This window comes from Sinohyriopsis cumingii, unplaced genomic scaffold (genome assembly GCF_028554795.1).
Source record: "Sinohyriopsis cumingii isolate HCF-2022 unplaced genomic scaffold, ASM2855479v2 utg002256l, whole genome shotgun sequence".
NCBI classification, from domain to species: domain Eukaryota; kingdom Metazoa; phylum Mollusca; class Bivalvia; order Unionida; family Unionidae; genus Sinohyriopsis; species Sinohyriopsis cumingii.
Genome location: NW_028316171.1, coordinates 183,006 through 200,324, shown reverse-complemented (window position 1 = coordinate 200,324; position 17,319 = coordinate 183,006). Strand labels below are relative to the sequence as shown.

Below are 17,319 nucleotides of genomic sequence, written 5' to 3'. Positions count from 1 at the left end.
TCCATCATCAGGTACTGAGAGAATCCTTGCCCTCCGGCTGTCAACATCCTTAGGCCCGGTCAACATCTTCAGTGTGTACGCCCCAACCCTCTACTCCACCTACGAGGAGAAAGACAAGTTTTATGAGGCTCTGGATCAGGCAATATCCAGTATCCCCAACAATGAAAGCCTTTACTTAATAGGAGACTTCAATGCCAGAGTGGGAGCTGACCATGAGGCCTGGTCCACCTGTCTCGGCTTTTACGGAAGGGGCAAGATCAACGAGAATGGTCAGCGACTGCTGGAGATGTGCTGCTCCCACAGCCTATGTGTGACAAACACTTTCTTCAAATGCAAGGAGATCCACCAGGTGTCGTGGAGACACCCACGTTCACGCCACTGGCACCAGCTAGACCTCGTCATCACCAGGCGTGCAGAACTGGCCAGTGTCCTCCTTACCCGCAGCTACCACGGTGCCGATTGTGATACGGACCATTCCCTCGTGGCCAGCAAGGTGCGAATATTACCCAAGAAGCTGCACCACGCCAAGAAGAAGGGTCACCCACGTATCAACACCTGCTGTGCAAGCAACCCAGAGAAAACACAGCAGTTCATCAGCAAACTGAAGGAAGCCCTCACCAAAGTGACACCTGATGACACCATTGATTCCAAGTGGTCCCATATCCATGACTCTGTGTACAATTCAGCCATCACAGCTTACAGGAAGAGGGAGCGAAAGAATGTCGACTGGTATGAGGCAAACTGGGAGGAGATGGAGCCCGTGACTGAGGCAAAGAGGAAAGCCCTCCTGGCATATAAGGCTGCACCTAGCATCAGAACACTACATGCCCTCATGATTGCAAGGAATAACGCCCAGAAGACTGCCCGCCACTGTGCCAACACCTACTGGCTGAACCTTTGCAACAGTATACAGACAGCTGCTGACACCGGGGATACAAGAGGAATGTATGATGGTATCAAAAAGGCGACAAGCACCCCCAGCTACAAGGCCGCCCCCCTCAAGTCCAAGACGGGCGAAGTCATCACAGACCAGAGGAAACAACTGCAGCGATGGGTTGAGCACTATCTCGAGCTATATGCAACCCAAAACAGTGTCACTGGAACTGCCCTGGACGCCATTCCAGACCTGCCTGTCATGGAGGAGCTAGACACACTGCCCACCCTGGAAGAGCTCAGAAAAGCCATCGATTGCCTTGCCTGTGGGAAGGCTCCTGGAAGCGACGGCATTCCGCCTGAAGTCCTCAAGCACTGCTCCAGCCCTTGCACACACTCCTCTGCCTTTGCTGGGAACAGGGATACATCCCACAGGACATGCGTGATGCCAACATCATCACTTTGTACAAAAACAAAGGAGACTGTAGCGACTGCAACAACTATCGGGGCATCTCCCTCCTCAGCATCGTCGGAAAGGCCTTCGCCCGTGTTGCCTTGGCACGCTTGCAGATCCTAGCCTCCCGCGTCTACCCAGAATCCCAGTGTGGATTTCGAGCCGGCACGTCAACTGTAGACATGATCTTCTCACTACGTCAGCTGCAGGAGAAGTGTTGCGAGCAGTGGATGCCCCTCTACATTGCCTTCATAGACCTGACGAAGGCGTTTGACATGGTTAGTCGGAGTGGACTCTTCAGACTCCTGCAGAAGATCGGCTGCCCCCCACGTCTGCTTGCTGTCATTATGTCGTTCCACGAGAACATGCACAGCACAGTGTGCTTCAATGGCGCAACATCTGAAGCATTCCCAGTCATTAGCGGAGTCAAACAAGGCTGTGTCCTTGCACCGACGCTCTTTGCCATCTTCTTCTCCATGCTTCTCCAGTACGCATTCAAGGATGGCAGCGAGGGAGTGTACATCCATACCAGGGCTGACGGCAAGCTGTTCAACATTGCCCGTCTCTGTGCTAAGACTAAAGTCACAGAGGTACTCATCCGTGAATTGCTCTTTGCTGACGATGCAGCCTTGACATCACACACGGAAGATGGACTTCAGCAGCTGGTATGCTGCCTCTCCCATGCATGTAAGGAATTTGGACTGACCATCAGTTTGAAGAAAACAAATGTCATTGCACAGGACATAGACTCTCCTCCCTCTGTCTCCATCGATGGGTACAATTTGGAAGTTGCCGAGAACTTCACATACCTCGGGTCTAACATCTCCAGCTCACTCTCCATTGATTCTGAGGTGGGCGTCAGGATTGCCAAGGCAGCAGCAGTGATGGCCAGACTTAACCAGAGGGTCTGGAACAACCCCAACCTCACAGAGAAGACCAAACTGCGTGTCTACCAAGCGTGCGTGCTCAGCTCACTTCTCTACAGCAGCGAAACATGGACCACCTATGCAAGACACGAGAGGAAACTCAACATCTTCCACCTGAGATGTCTGCGGCGCATTCTGCACATCCAGTGGCAGGACAAAGTACCCAACACAGAGGTTCTAGAACGCGCCAACATGAACAGCATGTTTTCCATACTCAGCGAGAGGTGCCTTCGCTGGCTCGGCCATGTCAAGAGAATGGACCCAGGTCGCATTCCCAAGGACCTGTTATATGGGGAGTTAGCAGAAGGTGCACGACCAACTGGACGACCACATCTGCGCTACAAAGATGTTTGCAAGAAGGATATGAAGACAGCAAACATCAATGTCAATGACTGGGAGAGCTGAGCAAACAACCGTTCCAGCTGGCGTTTAGCTGTCAGGCAGGGAGTTCAAAATGCAGAGGAAAAGAGAAGAATAAAGCAAGCTGAAAAGAGAGCTAAAAAGAAGGATAAGCAAAAGCGTACTTTGGAGCTATGCCATCGTCTCTCGTAGTCGGACGGATGCCAATGAACCAATAAATACAATTGTAGCACAATAAAAAAGCTAACAATTCAGCAATAAAATTATCACAGATTAACTAAAAACCTTCTCGAAAAATAATACATAAAATCATACAATCAATCAACCAGATATAATCTGCCTCCAAAAAGCTCACTTACCAGATAATCCAAAATAGCTACCTAAGATCCCAGGGTACTCCCCAGGCATACTTAAAAGTCTCACTAATGGAAAAAAGGGAGGTGGACTTGCAATTTTTCTCATTGATACCCTACCCTGCTCAGAAACTTTAACAATTCCAATGCCAACTGATACCAGCAAGACCTTTGAAATGCAAACTCTCCTAGTCAACATTGGATCCAATAATATTCAAATAGTAAACATATATGACCAAGAAGGCAATGAAATCTCAATTAACTTAAATAATTACCGTCAAATCTCCACAAATTTAACAGACAACTTAATCATCTTTGGTGACTTCAATGCACACAATGAACTATGGGGAGAAAGTAGGAGGGATAATAGAGGCAAGTTGATTGAAGCATGGATTGCTGAATCCAACATAATCAGCCTCAATGATGGATCAAAAACAGCACTCAATCTTGAGGATGGCTCATTTTCAACAATTGATCTAACCATATGCACACCCAAACTAGTCCAAGTTACTAATTGGTGGGTTGATCAAGAAAATACATTAAGAAGTGACCACTTCCCCATTATTATCTCCCTCCAGATGTCAGTTCAACACAACCCCTTTGAAGCCCAACCCAAATGGAGATATGATAAAGCTGACTGAGATAACTTTAGAAACATCCTAGTTGTTATTAATACCAAAGAATTAAAAAGTACAGATACAACCATATTCCATAAAAATATAATTAACACCATACACAATGCAACCATATTAAGTATACCTAAAACAGCAAATACCCAAACCAAACAATCAGTACCCTGGTGGAATGACCAATGCAAAAAAGCACATCAGGATAAAAAAACTCACTACGATGTCTGCAGTGTTGCAGTTTATAGTGATGTCTAGCACTGGGACAACATGCTGCAGACATGCAGCATGATGTCCCACCCTGTCACATTATCCTGACATTAGGCCAACCAGTCCTAACACTAACCTCTTAATGCTGAGCACCTAGAGAGGCAGCTGTTAGTACTATTTTTATAAGTCTTTGTTATGACTAGGCCAGGGTTCGAACCCACAATCTCCCGCTTCCAAGATGGACATTCTAACCACTAGGCCAACAGAGCGGTCCCCTCAACAAGTAGAAGCACACATGAAACTACCTTGATCTCATCCAATACAAAGATAAGGATAAAAACTAAAACAAACCATAAAACTGGCTAAAGAGAAAACTCGGCAAATTTATTTTGCTCCAAATTAAACTTAAAAACAAACCCTATGCAAGTATGGGACAAGATAAAAACCATGCGGGGGAAAAAACTAACCTAACACCTAAAAACAAAGAAATGGCTAACATGCTTGCTAGTCAGTTCTCTGACATGAGCAGTAGTACCAACCACTCCAGAAACTTCCAAGAACACCAGGAAAAAACAGAAAATACCTTTAATTACCTTGACCCAGGAACCAAGGTCTCAGACTTATTTAATGAAAATACCTTGGATGAATAGGATATAGCATTAGGGTCAAAGAAAGTGATATCACCTGGAAAAGATCAAATTGGATATATCATATTATATACAAATCTCCCCAACAATATAACAGCAACCATTCTAAATCTACATAACCTAATTTGGAATAGCAGATAATTGCCCAATAGCAATATGCCATTTCATACCAATCTCTAAACCCGGCAAAGACCCTAATAATAAAAACTCATATCGTCCCATCTTCCTCACTAATAACAGCTGTAAACTAATGGAAATTATCTTAGCCAATAGATTAAAGCACCATCTTGAAAGCAGCAACCTGCTATCAGAAAACCAAAGTGGCTTTCGTAACAAGCGTTCCACCACAGACCAGCTATTAAGACTAGAAGCAGATATTAAACTAGCATTCAGCTCCAAAAGAAAATGAGACTGTAACCTTATAGCCATCTTCCTTGACTAGAAAAAGCTTTTGACCTTGTCTGGACAAAAGGATTGATTGCAAAACTCAACCACTTAGGAATTATTGGACGCATGTTTAACTGGATTGAAAATTTCCTAACAGGTCATAGAATAATCATCAGAGTAGGGAACACTACCTCGAAAGAATACCGCCTCGAAAATGGCACCCCACAAGGGAGCATACTCAGCCCTACGCTATTAAATATCATGATCAACAACATCGACCGTAATCTAGCAACCAAAAAGGTTAACATCTCACAATTCGCTGATGACAGCGGCATCTGGAGGGAAGGAAACCCCCGCTAACAACCAAGTTATCGTGGAAATCCAGCAAAGCTTAGATAACATAGGGAGATGGGCGGATAAATGGGGTTTCAAGATCTCTCATGATAGTCGCCAAAAGCAAACTAGGAGACTCAAATCCTGCTACACTTAAATATAGTATCACATAAGCCTAAAGCTTTACAAAAACCAATATTTACCAAAAATGGCAGAATCACTGGAATTCCAACCCCAAAGGTAGAAAACTATACTTGACCATAAAATACGTTAAGTGGTCCATCAAACCACCTAAAGTAAACAGCTTGGACCAAAATATCATTAACCATATCGTGACAGGCAAAACTAAACAAGCAGGAAGTTTTGGTAAAAACCTAGGACCCAAACCTGCTAACATTAACTGCTACCATTGCAATACCATCGAAGACCTGCAACACGTATTCAATAATTGCACCAAATACCAGCTGGCAGGAGCGAAATTCCGAAAAGCTCAAAAATAAATTGGATCCCCTTACATCTACCCAGAAATTCTAGGTAATAATAACCCAAACATAAATATAACATTCCGAAACATCCTAAACTTCCTAGACACAACTGGGCTAAAAGAGAAAATATAATCTACTCCAATCAACCCTGCCAGGGAGTAAGCCAATCATAAATAAAACCTAATGTTAACAGTATTCAACTCTACTTAAAAAAAAAGGAAAGTATTGCAGGGGGGAGCAGCGTGCCCTCGTAAGGACAAGGGCACGCATGTCGCTAGGTCTCCAAGTTTGACCCTACCCTGGTTTCGTTAAAATTGGCAGCTGCAGTAGTTATTCCAGAATACAACATCCAAATGAGAACCAGACTACCAGGCCACTGATCTACTTTCACTACAGAATTATGGGCAATTATTTAATCAGTAAAATTGATTAAAGATAATAACATTCAAAAAGCAGTAATTATCAGTGACTCCCATAGTGTAATAAAATCAATTAAATCCCACAACACTACATGAAGAGCACGGTTCTTTGCTAGGACTTACTATATGCTTAAAGAATTGTGCACAGGGAATCAGTTTGTTGAATTCATGTGGATACCTTCGTTTATAGGGATCCCTGGTAATCAGCTAGCTGATAAGGTCGCCAAAAGCAAACTAGAAGACCCAAATCCTGCCACATTTAAATATAGTATTACAGAAGCCTAAAGCTTTACAAAAACCGATATTTACCAAAAAATGGCAGAATCATTGGAATTCCACCTCCAAAGGTAGAAAACTACACTCTGCCTTAAAAGAAGTTAACAGGTCCATCAAACCACTTAAAGTAAACAGCTTGAACCAAAAGATCATTAACCGTATCATGAAAGGCAAAACTAAACTAGCAGGAAGTTTTGGTATACAAACCTGCCAACATTAACTGCTACCATTGCAAGACCATTGAAGACCAGCAACATGTATTCAATAATTGCACCAAATACCAGCTGGCAGGAGCTATATTCCAAAAAACTGAGAAAAAGAATCAATCCCCTCACATCTACCCAGATTTTCTAGGTAATAATAACCCAAACATAAATATAACATTTCGAAACATCCTAAACTTCCCAGACACAACTGGGCTAAAAGAAAACATATAATCCACCTCAACCAACCCTGCCAGGGAGTAAGCCAATCATAAATAGAACCTAATGTTAACAGTAGCCAACTCCACTTAAAAAAAACAAAAAAAACATGGAAGGACTTGCAGGGGGAGCAGTGTGCCCTCCTAAGGTGAGGGGCGAGGGCATGCATGTCGCTAGGACATGATTGTCGCCAGTGAGCGATCTTGGATCCACAACCTGGGGGCAGACATACTGCACCCCTTAACTACTTAGAAGTTTTTTTTTATAAACAAAAAATGAAAATAAAATAATAGCTCAATAAAAATACCTGCCCCTAATCCATTACGAACCATATAAAGCTTAAACTAAAAGAGGGGCGCCTTTGATACATCTCATGGGACCTGAACACTCAACAAAGGTGTCCGTCTTTCTAAATCATTGAACAAATATACCCCACTCAACAATACAATTTTTAAAAAAATTCTTTCTCACCCCCTACTCCTACCAATCTCTCCCTTACTTACTACACACACAAAGATGATAGTCACTACCTTACCCCCCCCCCAAAAAAAAAGAACAGAATGAGAGTGTGCTGGGTCTACTCCCACTCATGACAGCCTATCACTCAGGTAGCATGAAACATTCTGTTTCGCTATCTGACAGCTCAATTAACAGCACTCCTTGAGTGCATAAACACCTGGTGGATGTGGCTCCAATTCCTTTCCCCAGGAATATGTATCAAACGATACTCTTCATTTCATATGTAATGAGTCCGTATTCATCTGATGATTTAATGAAGTTTCATAGTATTTCAAACTCATAATATATTTTTTGGTTGCCATAAGGATAATCATTTCTACAGTGGGTACACAGCACTCATGCACATAGTAGTTAGAAAAATTGAGTACAGTCACCATGTAAATAGACACTATTTATTTAGGGAAGTTTATGTTTTTCTTTCTTCAAAATCACTGTATATACTCTGGTCTAAGCCCGTTCACATATAAGCCGACCCCAAAACTGAACAGGTATAAAGACTGAAACGTGGATGACCCACGTATAAGCCGACCTACAACTCTGAGACATCTTATGATGCACAAGATAAGTTCTAAATGCATTTATTTAGGCATACTTATATTTTGAAAAAATTATATGGATACTTATCTTGAAGTTGGCGTGCATGATTATTAAAAAGAAATGGAATAAACTTATTTGAAAAGTAATTTATTTAGCTTTGTTTTCTTATCGTTTCTACCTACATTAGATATGTGTATAATTTGATAATTTTTACTTTTCTTTGAAATTGTAAATACCTAACCCTGTAAAAGCTAAGTTGTAGATTGTTTTGATGTAAGTGACCTTACACCATACCTATCAATTTTCATGACGGAAGGGGGAAAAACTCCCGATTTTTGGGGTCACTCCACGTCTACCTCCCGATTTCATAAAATCTTCTGATTTTTTGCAGAGAACTCCTGGTCATTACATTATGTCTTCAATTTTCATTTCGTCTAAACCTGTGAATTATTGTTGTGATGAAATAATTACTTTGCTATAAAGAATTTGCTTCTTCACTAAAAAGAATGTTAAGTTTAAACATTATTCATGTAAATTAATGATTTTTTTTACCTCTACAATAATACAAAAATAAAAAAGTAAACAAGAACAGAAAAATAAAACAACAATAAAATCGTCCACAATTAATTTCAATCCCAAGAATTATCACAACGAATGCTTAACTCCTTATGCTATAGCGCCATTAACTTTTAATCAGTCGCACTGGCTTTCTTGCTTGTTTATTTAAGACTAATCTTTAGCTATTGTGCAGTTTGACCACAGATGACCAGAATATAAAAGCAGGGCACGTCCTGGGGGAAAATAGGTCATGTCATAGGGAGAAACAGTGAGTCTTTTTGCGAATTTCATGCATATTGGACTATGATGATCGATCAATATTTCGTGAAATCAAGGCTTTAAAAATACCCCCACCCCAAAAGAAAACCTTGAGGTTTTAGGTCCCAATCTCTATTTTTTGTATTCAGTCCCTATACTTGGCTTTTGACAAATTCATAGATATGCCTTACACCCTGTTTTATAATAAATATGGTAATCGTGCTAATATTATGGAATAAAAAGCAATTACACATCAATCTAATGGTATAGTTACCTGTCAAACTTTTTTCTTATCACAAGCCAGTTTCAGGGTTTGTAATGATTAAATGGTCTGTACTGCTGTCACAAAACGAAAGACAAATTTGTTGACTATCAACATAGGAGATGCCGAAACATCAAGTTTTCCGCTGTGGAAAGTTATGTTCAGCTAAAACACAAAACTAAAATTGATTTATGTTGATCTTATATGATCTATATGAGAAGTTTAGCCTTTATTATTACAACTCTTTGTGAACATGTAAATTATGTTAGTTATATGCCTTGAACAATTAAACGTGCATACCTTTTTAAAAATATTACCTCAATTTGTAGGCTCGCTTAGATCATTAAAAATGAGTAACTCATGAGCATGTGATTCAACATAAATGAAACAGTTATTAAGGACTACCTGAAATGTTATCTGGAAGAATGCAATTTGGTTGAAACAATGAATAAAGCAAAATCTGCACCTAATATGTTTGGGAATAAGTAAGGATTTAAGTGATGCTATGCACGCTTTGCACTGTGTAAGTACTGTGCATTATAGTTCAGCATGGTCTCCCTGGTAAACTCAACCGGCCCGCGAATTATGAAATTTGTATTTACCTTTATTTAACTTCATGTTGGAGAAATCAGAAAATACGCACTGGCAAAATAATAACAAAATCAATCATAGTACTTTATAACGGTTTAATAGTTGTCAGGTCTTCGAAAGTTACTTTTTTACATGCCTATGTCTAAGGAAATGGAAAAACTTGTATCTTGTACCAAGATTTACAGCCATTATAGTAGTCAACAAAAAGATCTAAAAACTGTCAAGATCAGATATTGGCCTGTGGATAAACCGATCCCTCCTTCTTTCAGCCCTTTATGGATTCCTAAATTATCCGGCTTATATGTGAGGATATACGGTACATAAATTCTAATTCTTGTAAAACTTGGAGCAAACTAAAAATTGTTATTTCAGTTTCTGTAAGAACTGAGTTACATGGTCTAAGCAGTGTGACCATTGGCAGAACTTGACACTACCCTCCTGACCGCTCCAATGGCGGTCAGAGCATCTGCCTCAGATGCAGACGTTCTTGGGTTAAAAAAAAAACCACCCACCCCCGAGTCATACCAAAGACTAATTAAAAATTGGTAATAGCAGCTGCATCTCTTGGCATTCAGCATTAAGAGGTTAGTGTTAAGATAGCTGGTCTGGTGTCAGGATAATGTGACTGGATGGGACATGCTACATGTCTGCAGCAATGATGCCCCAGTGCTAGACAGAACTATGAACTGCCACACTGCCGATATTGTAGCAATATGACTGGAAAATTGTTACAGCTATGTTAAAAACCCAAATCACACACTCTCACACACCCCTTGCCAACAACAATACACACGTGCAAACATTGTCAATGTTAAGGCCAGGCAGAATTAGGGCCTTTGACATAGTCCTGACCCAACCTATGACATAGTCCTGAACCAACCCATGTAAGGGTGTTAATTTTTTAACATAAATGATTAATAATATGGTGCTAATATTAACTGTGACCTCAGGGATGGCTCGAGGATTTTTGGCAACCAACCTATCACTCCAAGAAATAAAAATCACTTCCACCTAATTTAGCACCACTTATACCTGGAACCAGGCAACTGCCTAGTACACCTATATGTTCAGGCCAGCTCCATATGACAAAGAAATACCAGTACATAAAATATGATAACATCAGGCCATCGTATAAAGACAAGACCTTTATGGTTATGCTCTGTATTTGTATTGATGTCTATAATAATACATGAGTAATTTATATTGGGGTTTTAATGAAATCCAGTGTTCCAGTTTTCTGTTAGTCATTAGAAAGGAAGCATACTCATCCCTGTGGTCATATTCTAATGTAATATTAATATAACCGAGCTTGGTAATTAGTTATTTGGTTCAGATGGGTCAAGCAGTGAATGACAAGAAAATCTCAAAAGACTTGATATTTAAATCCCATATGAGGTATTTGAAAAGAGTGGAATCAGAACTTATACAACTTGAGAAAGACAAATACTGTATATTCATATTTTTACCCAAAATTTATCTCTGGACAGCCAAAATATTTGTTGTGATAGTTTGAAAACCTTTGTCATTGCTATGAAAAAACTTACTAAATAAGAACCCTATGCCTTTGTACTATTTACAAGATGAAGAAAATGATGAGTACTTTAAGAGGTGTCAGACACTGATAGATAACTGAAGTAAAAAGTGGATCGCTTTGAAGTATGCTAATTTTACTCCAACAGCTTTGCTGGCAAAGAAAATGATGGATCCCTCATACCAGCATTACTTGCAATATACTGGATGAGGGATATTTTCACGTTCGAATAATTGCCCTTCATTCATCACATTCCCAAGATGAGGAATCTAGTGTTAATGGTGTATAAGGATACTTCAAAAGTTGTGGTAGCTCCAAACCTTAGATGGGGAGGGAAAGTCTAGATTGGACTACAGATTTAATATCTAAATTGTGTTTAATAAAATCTATTCAGGAAGAAATATGTTTCTTGGTGTTTAAGCAAGCTAACAATCATAATACAAAAATACTGATGTTCACACAAAAACCATTCAGTGCAATTCTTCTAACCCGAACCCCCAGGTCTTTCTGTAGATAAAGTTGCCTGGTTAATGGCTTATATGGTGTTAGTACAGATACCACTCACCATACAGCTATGTTACAAAGCAGGTTAGCATGCAACAGAGGGTGATTAAAAGCCAAAAGGTGCATACAGGATGAAAGCAGCATATACATTTATGCACATCAAAGGAAAAAGCACACTAAAAGATAAAATACAAACAACATCAGATAACTGTGTTACAAACATACAATGCAGTCAAAGGTGAATATCAGAATTATATTGATTTATGGTTATAAAAAGTCACGGTCATATGACAGAAGAAAGTTGGTTTCTGTCATATGATGGAAGAAAGTTGGTTTCTGTCATATGACAGAAGAAAGCTGGTTTCTGTCATTTGACGGAAGAAAGTTGGTTTCTGTCATATGATGGAAGAAAGCTGGTTTCTGCTAGTAACTCAAGTTCTCTACAATATACAGTACCAACACTGTGTGGATGGCTAATACTTCTGATTGGAAAGTAATCATTTCTGGGCTCAAAAGCTAATGTCAGGGCCACTGAAAATCAAACAGTTTCCACAGAATAAGTGGACTTTTCCAACATTTACTGACTGAAACAATTTTTAAAATGTTTTTTGTACAATAAAAAAATAAACATTAGTTCTACATCTCTAACACTGTCCAAATATTGTTGAGGGCTTTCACTCAGCGTATCAATTTTGGGGTCAAAGTTGTTTTATTTGCAATAGTTATAAACCTTCTGATATTTATATGTATTTATTACATATTCACCGTTTTCAAGACTATATCATTTTCAATGATAAAGTGATACATTACAATTTAGTTAAATATCGTAAATAAATTTAAATCATTAAAAAATTATAATGACTAATTAATGTTAATTACTTTCATAGTACTTGGGCCTGTATGTAGAAATGACTTCTCCTCAAAACTTACAACTGACCCTTTGAGCCATTGTGGGCAACCCTGTTGCCAAGTGGCAAATTGGACAAGAAAGGTTGGCTCAGTTCTTGCATGGTGTGGCTAATTTTCACTTCTCATTTACCATACCTGTGGCTACATTGAAAAATAGGTTACCCACACAGGCCCTAGAAAAATAAAGGGTCAATGGATACCAACTAACCCTCAAGAAAATCAGCATTCCATTTCTGTATAACAAATAGACGTTTATGTGGAGAGAGTCAATCTGGTCATGAAGCAATACTGACTTCACCATCTCCTTGTAGCAAGTTTACGTTATGAACAATATACTCCAAAAAGCAATGGACAGATTCACCTCCCACGTAATTTCTGTAAACAAGCCATTTTATGAAAATACAGTCCAGGGTAAGAAATTTGTAATGAAACATGTCTTGAATGTAAGATCCAAACATCATCAAAACTTGGTCAATTTATTACCTCTATCCTGAAAGGGTCTACGGATTCTTTCGAGGTACACTGTTTGGTATACTGACATATTTCCGCTTCCAATGAGTTCTTTGTTCATCATGAGATACACAAATATATCAGAGTAACTGTCATGATAAAGCTGATATTAATGATGAAAAAATTAGAGAAATAAAAACTATGGACTTTTTGATGAGTTGTCCTTTTTTCCAAAGTAAGCACTTCTTCTGGTCTTACTATGATTTAATAAAAAGTAAGCATACTTCCAATTTGTAAGGACTGGTATGAACCATGTGATTTGTGCCCCAGCATTTACTTATTTAATATTAAACTGAGTTATTTAACAATATTTTCATTTTCAAGCTTGATTTTATAATTTATGCTCTTTTTCTCATCTTAAGTCCTTTCCGATTGAATTACAAGGCACAAAAATAAAACTTGGAAATATACCATGCCTAATCCATTTTGATACTTATAGAGATAGTTTCAGAGTACTTAAGCAAGCTTTTTTTTACACATCTAGATAATAATCATGGCTGAGCAGCCAGCTGGTATATTTATAAATAAATAAATTGAATCAGAAAGGCATCAAGCATAATCAAACATGGCTTGTAGCTTTTGTGAAAGGCATCTACTCTGACGCTGCTAATATAAGCACAGTCATACACTCTTAAGATTTTCTAACAAGTATAATCCTTAAAAGTATGAAACAATGCAGTGTTATACTGTAAGCCAATTGTAATTAAAAGCAAATATGTAACTTGTGCACAAACAGCTTCCTCCTATACATGAGTTAGCATGAAGTAAAATCACACAACACCAAACTTTGACACTAGAATGGACAGACAACAGTATAACATGATAAATTCACTTCACAGCCTAGGTATAAATACATAACAGGATGTTTTATGATTGTGTATATGCATATACCTTGTGTTCGTCTTGTCCATTCCCAGGTCGATAAAGAAACATCACAGCAGTTGACATAGACATCTATGCCCTCTGTACTACATCTGTCAGAAATGTTTACTTCCTCCCCAAGAAGTCGCTTGACCAGGGTGGTCTTGCCTACACCAATGTGTCCGACAACCATAATTCGTATGCTGTATACTGCCTCCCTTCCATCTTTTAGAGCCTCTTCAAAAAGTTGGATGGATCTGTCATCCATGTTTAAAATTTCTACTGGAATACCTGTGCAAATGATTGTTAAGTTACATAAATAGTTCCAACATTGCAGTCCAAAATTCACAAACTTAAGTTATTTTAAAATAGGAGAATTGATTTTTACCTGAGTAGGCAGTACCAGCTTCTAAAATTACAATGAAAAATTAGATTATATAAACTGTTTTAAAAACAAAGTTATGATCTTTTTATTTCCGTGTTATCTCTGAAGTTCGGGAAATAAAAATGGCAAAGCAGAGCTAGCAGTTGTTTGAAAGGACACATCTAAAGCAAGGCATATCTTATCTTGTCAAAAACAAATTATACCCATCACACTCATACACCAAAAAATAAAGAGAATTTAAATTTATTTTAATAATTCCTACATATACCTAGTGTCTGGTTTTCAACAGCAATGATCAGTTTTTTCTTGAAAAATTAAATCCATAGCAAGTTACAAAACTGAATAGCCCAACCTAAAGGTTCCTGTTTCTGCCAACTTTGGTATTCCAGGTCCATTTATATGTTATTAGTAACCTGACAGGCACCAACAAAGGTTCCTGGTCTGCCAGACATTTAGTTTTATTTTCACTTCAATATATGTAAAAGCAGTAATCTGATTGGCTAATCAAAAAGTCACTAGAATATGGCCTCATATCAATGTCATTTAGATCGGTACAAAGAAACTTGAGCTTAACACTGAGCTAAAGCAACTCATAAAATATTCTATCCATTCACAATGATTAGAAACTTTACATTTTTTTCTTAAGATTGCATTACTGAAATAGGCCTAGTTGTATCATGGGATAGAAAAAACTACATTTTTGCGAATTCAACTGTTAAATGAAAGTCAAAAAATGTGGATACTCTCCAGCTACTTCTGAGCTCTGTATTCCCAACTGATAAACCATTACATTTATATTAAACATTTATCAAATGATTTATTTCTAAGGTACCACAGGAACTTGTATCGTTGCTTAAAGTTTACCTATAAATCATACATGTACTATACTACTATTATAGTAGTACTGTATATAGTGCATGCATAATTTATGGGTAAATTATATGCAACTATACAAGCCCATGTGGTGATTGTTACTGATATTAATGCCCAAGTTCCACTGGGGCTCTTATCATTGTCCGTAAAGGAAAAAGGCTATTTTTATATACATTACATCACAAGTGCATGATCACACACCTATATTGATAACTGAATGAAGTCCACAACACATCTATCAGTACCAATACAGATTTGGTGGTTTGATTTATGGGACAAAGGACTGTCGGACTGATGTATTCAACATGCAATATACCAGCTGTTATAACAAGCAAAATCAAAATAGTGTATGAAACTCAAATCACAGTAAGAAAATTCTCTAAATCATAAAAATGAAATCTTAAATAAAATACTTTGTTTAATTACATACTAAATAATCCAAAATAATGCTTGCTGAATAAAAACAGATGCATAACATTATTGTAAAATTCATAATTACACATTTCAAATGTTTGTGCATTAAGTACATCTAAAGTAACTGTGCTTTTTTCATGCCATTAACGAGTTTCTTTTTTCACAAATTAGAACAAAAATGCAGAAGGTAACATGGTTTCTAACGTTTCAGGAGATAAAACAATCATCATTTTGTTGATAACTATGCCATGTAAATACTTCTGAAGACCGGTGATGGGGCATGATACATAATGGTATGGAGCCAGACCAGTCTTCTTAATAACACTATTGCCGAATTTTAGTGCCGAGACATGAACATGTAGCGTATATATTCATCATATGATATTTTCTATCTGAATTATCCACCATATTCGCCCAATTAAAAAGTACATACATTTACAGCCTTGTCTTTTCAGTGTGCCATATAAAGTCAATGCATCCTTTGGAAATGTAAACACATCCTAGTAAATATGGCGCGCATTGAATAATGTATTGTAAAACATCTAAATATGGTATAGCAAACATTAGACTGGTCCCCTGTCATACTCTACATATCGCTATAAAATTGAAGAATTTGATTAAACATATATTTCCATTGCGATTAAACATTTTTTTTTCTAGTTGATAAATATCTTATACGATCAGTATATAATCGCTCCATAAACACGAATGCTACATAAAAAATAAAAATTTAAAAAAAAAAAAACTAGATCAGAATACGTGGGAATTTTGAACGCTATAACACTGAATGGTGACCCGGTCTAAACCTGATTCAAGGTCGCGTGCCAGGAGATATCAATGAAAGCGCCACCTTCTGGGAGAAAAGTTTATTACTCTAGAATGACAGAGTTACGACTGTACTAGCCAGCCGCCATTAACACAACCAGTCGATATTTAAAATGTTTACATGAAAATTTTGTGATGACAAACAAGGTGCATATCATTTAATAATCAGGTCTTAATGTAATTGAGTACATGTATATTAGTATTAAATTTTAAATGAACGAATAATATTTTATTTATACTTAAAATCAATAAAGATTCCTAAACATCACGACTGACGTATGTTGGAATCATGGCAATAAAAATTAATTTATTTCATTTTTAATTTATTTTACATCTTTAAAACATATTTATCTTATAATAAAGTTATATGTGTAACATATATAATTCATATTATTGTTTTCAAATGTGAATTGAAATCCTTCATGACTTTAAAAAAAAAATAAAGTATGTAGTTTTAGTTTTCGTGTTATGTAAAATTTGATTTAATTTGAAATAAATCATTCATACCTGGCTGATGTGAATACTCCAGTCTGTACACTGTTATCACATTACTGTTCCTGCTTGTGTTGTACATAACTCCATGCTGGTCATCATAGAATATTCCATAGGGACTTGATGACACTGTGTGTATGGTCACTAGTTGACCGCTGTCTGTCAGCTGATGAATGATGTTAGAGTTCAAGCCACACACGTAAATGAAATTCCTCCTATCAACCATTATTGAGTCCGGTGTAAATCCATCATGTTGATACAGAAACTTTGGTGTGTGTGGATTAGAAATATCATATGCATACACACCATCAGTAGTGGAGTCTAAAGTCCAACACGAGATGTAGACAGTGTTGTCTTTTACGGCCAAGTGACAATTCCAGCCCCAATGACAGACCTTGTGAGTCGAGTCTACACGTCCATCTGTAAGGTTTACAACACACCAGTACAACTTTTCTTCGTCCCTTTTCCAACCGCTGACAACGAGTTTGTCTGAATTCAATTTTGCCACTGAATGACATT

The 17,319-nt window shown here is 38.0% G+C and overlaps 1 protein-coding gene across 1 annotated transcript in view; it reads right to left on the bottom strand.

The window, feature by feature from the left end:
- The window catches only part of LOC149770850 (uncharacterized), a 91,915-nt gene extending 74,740 nt beyond the window's left edge, over positions 1-17,175 (bottom strand). Inside the window, exons 1-2 of the mRNA XM_089949028.1 lie at positions 16,816-17,175; positions 13,842-14,102 (exon numbers count right to left, since the gene is read on the bottom strand). Of these exons, the coding sequence (XP_089805154.1) occupies positions 13,842-14,102; positions 16,816-17,026 (472 nt within the window). The 5' untranslated portion in view covers positions 17,027-17,175. The remainder of the gene's footprint in view (positions 1-13,841; positions 14,103-16,815) is intronic.
- Positions 17,176-17,319: the final 144 nt, after the last annotated feature.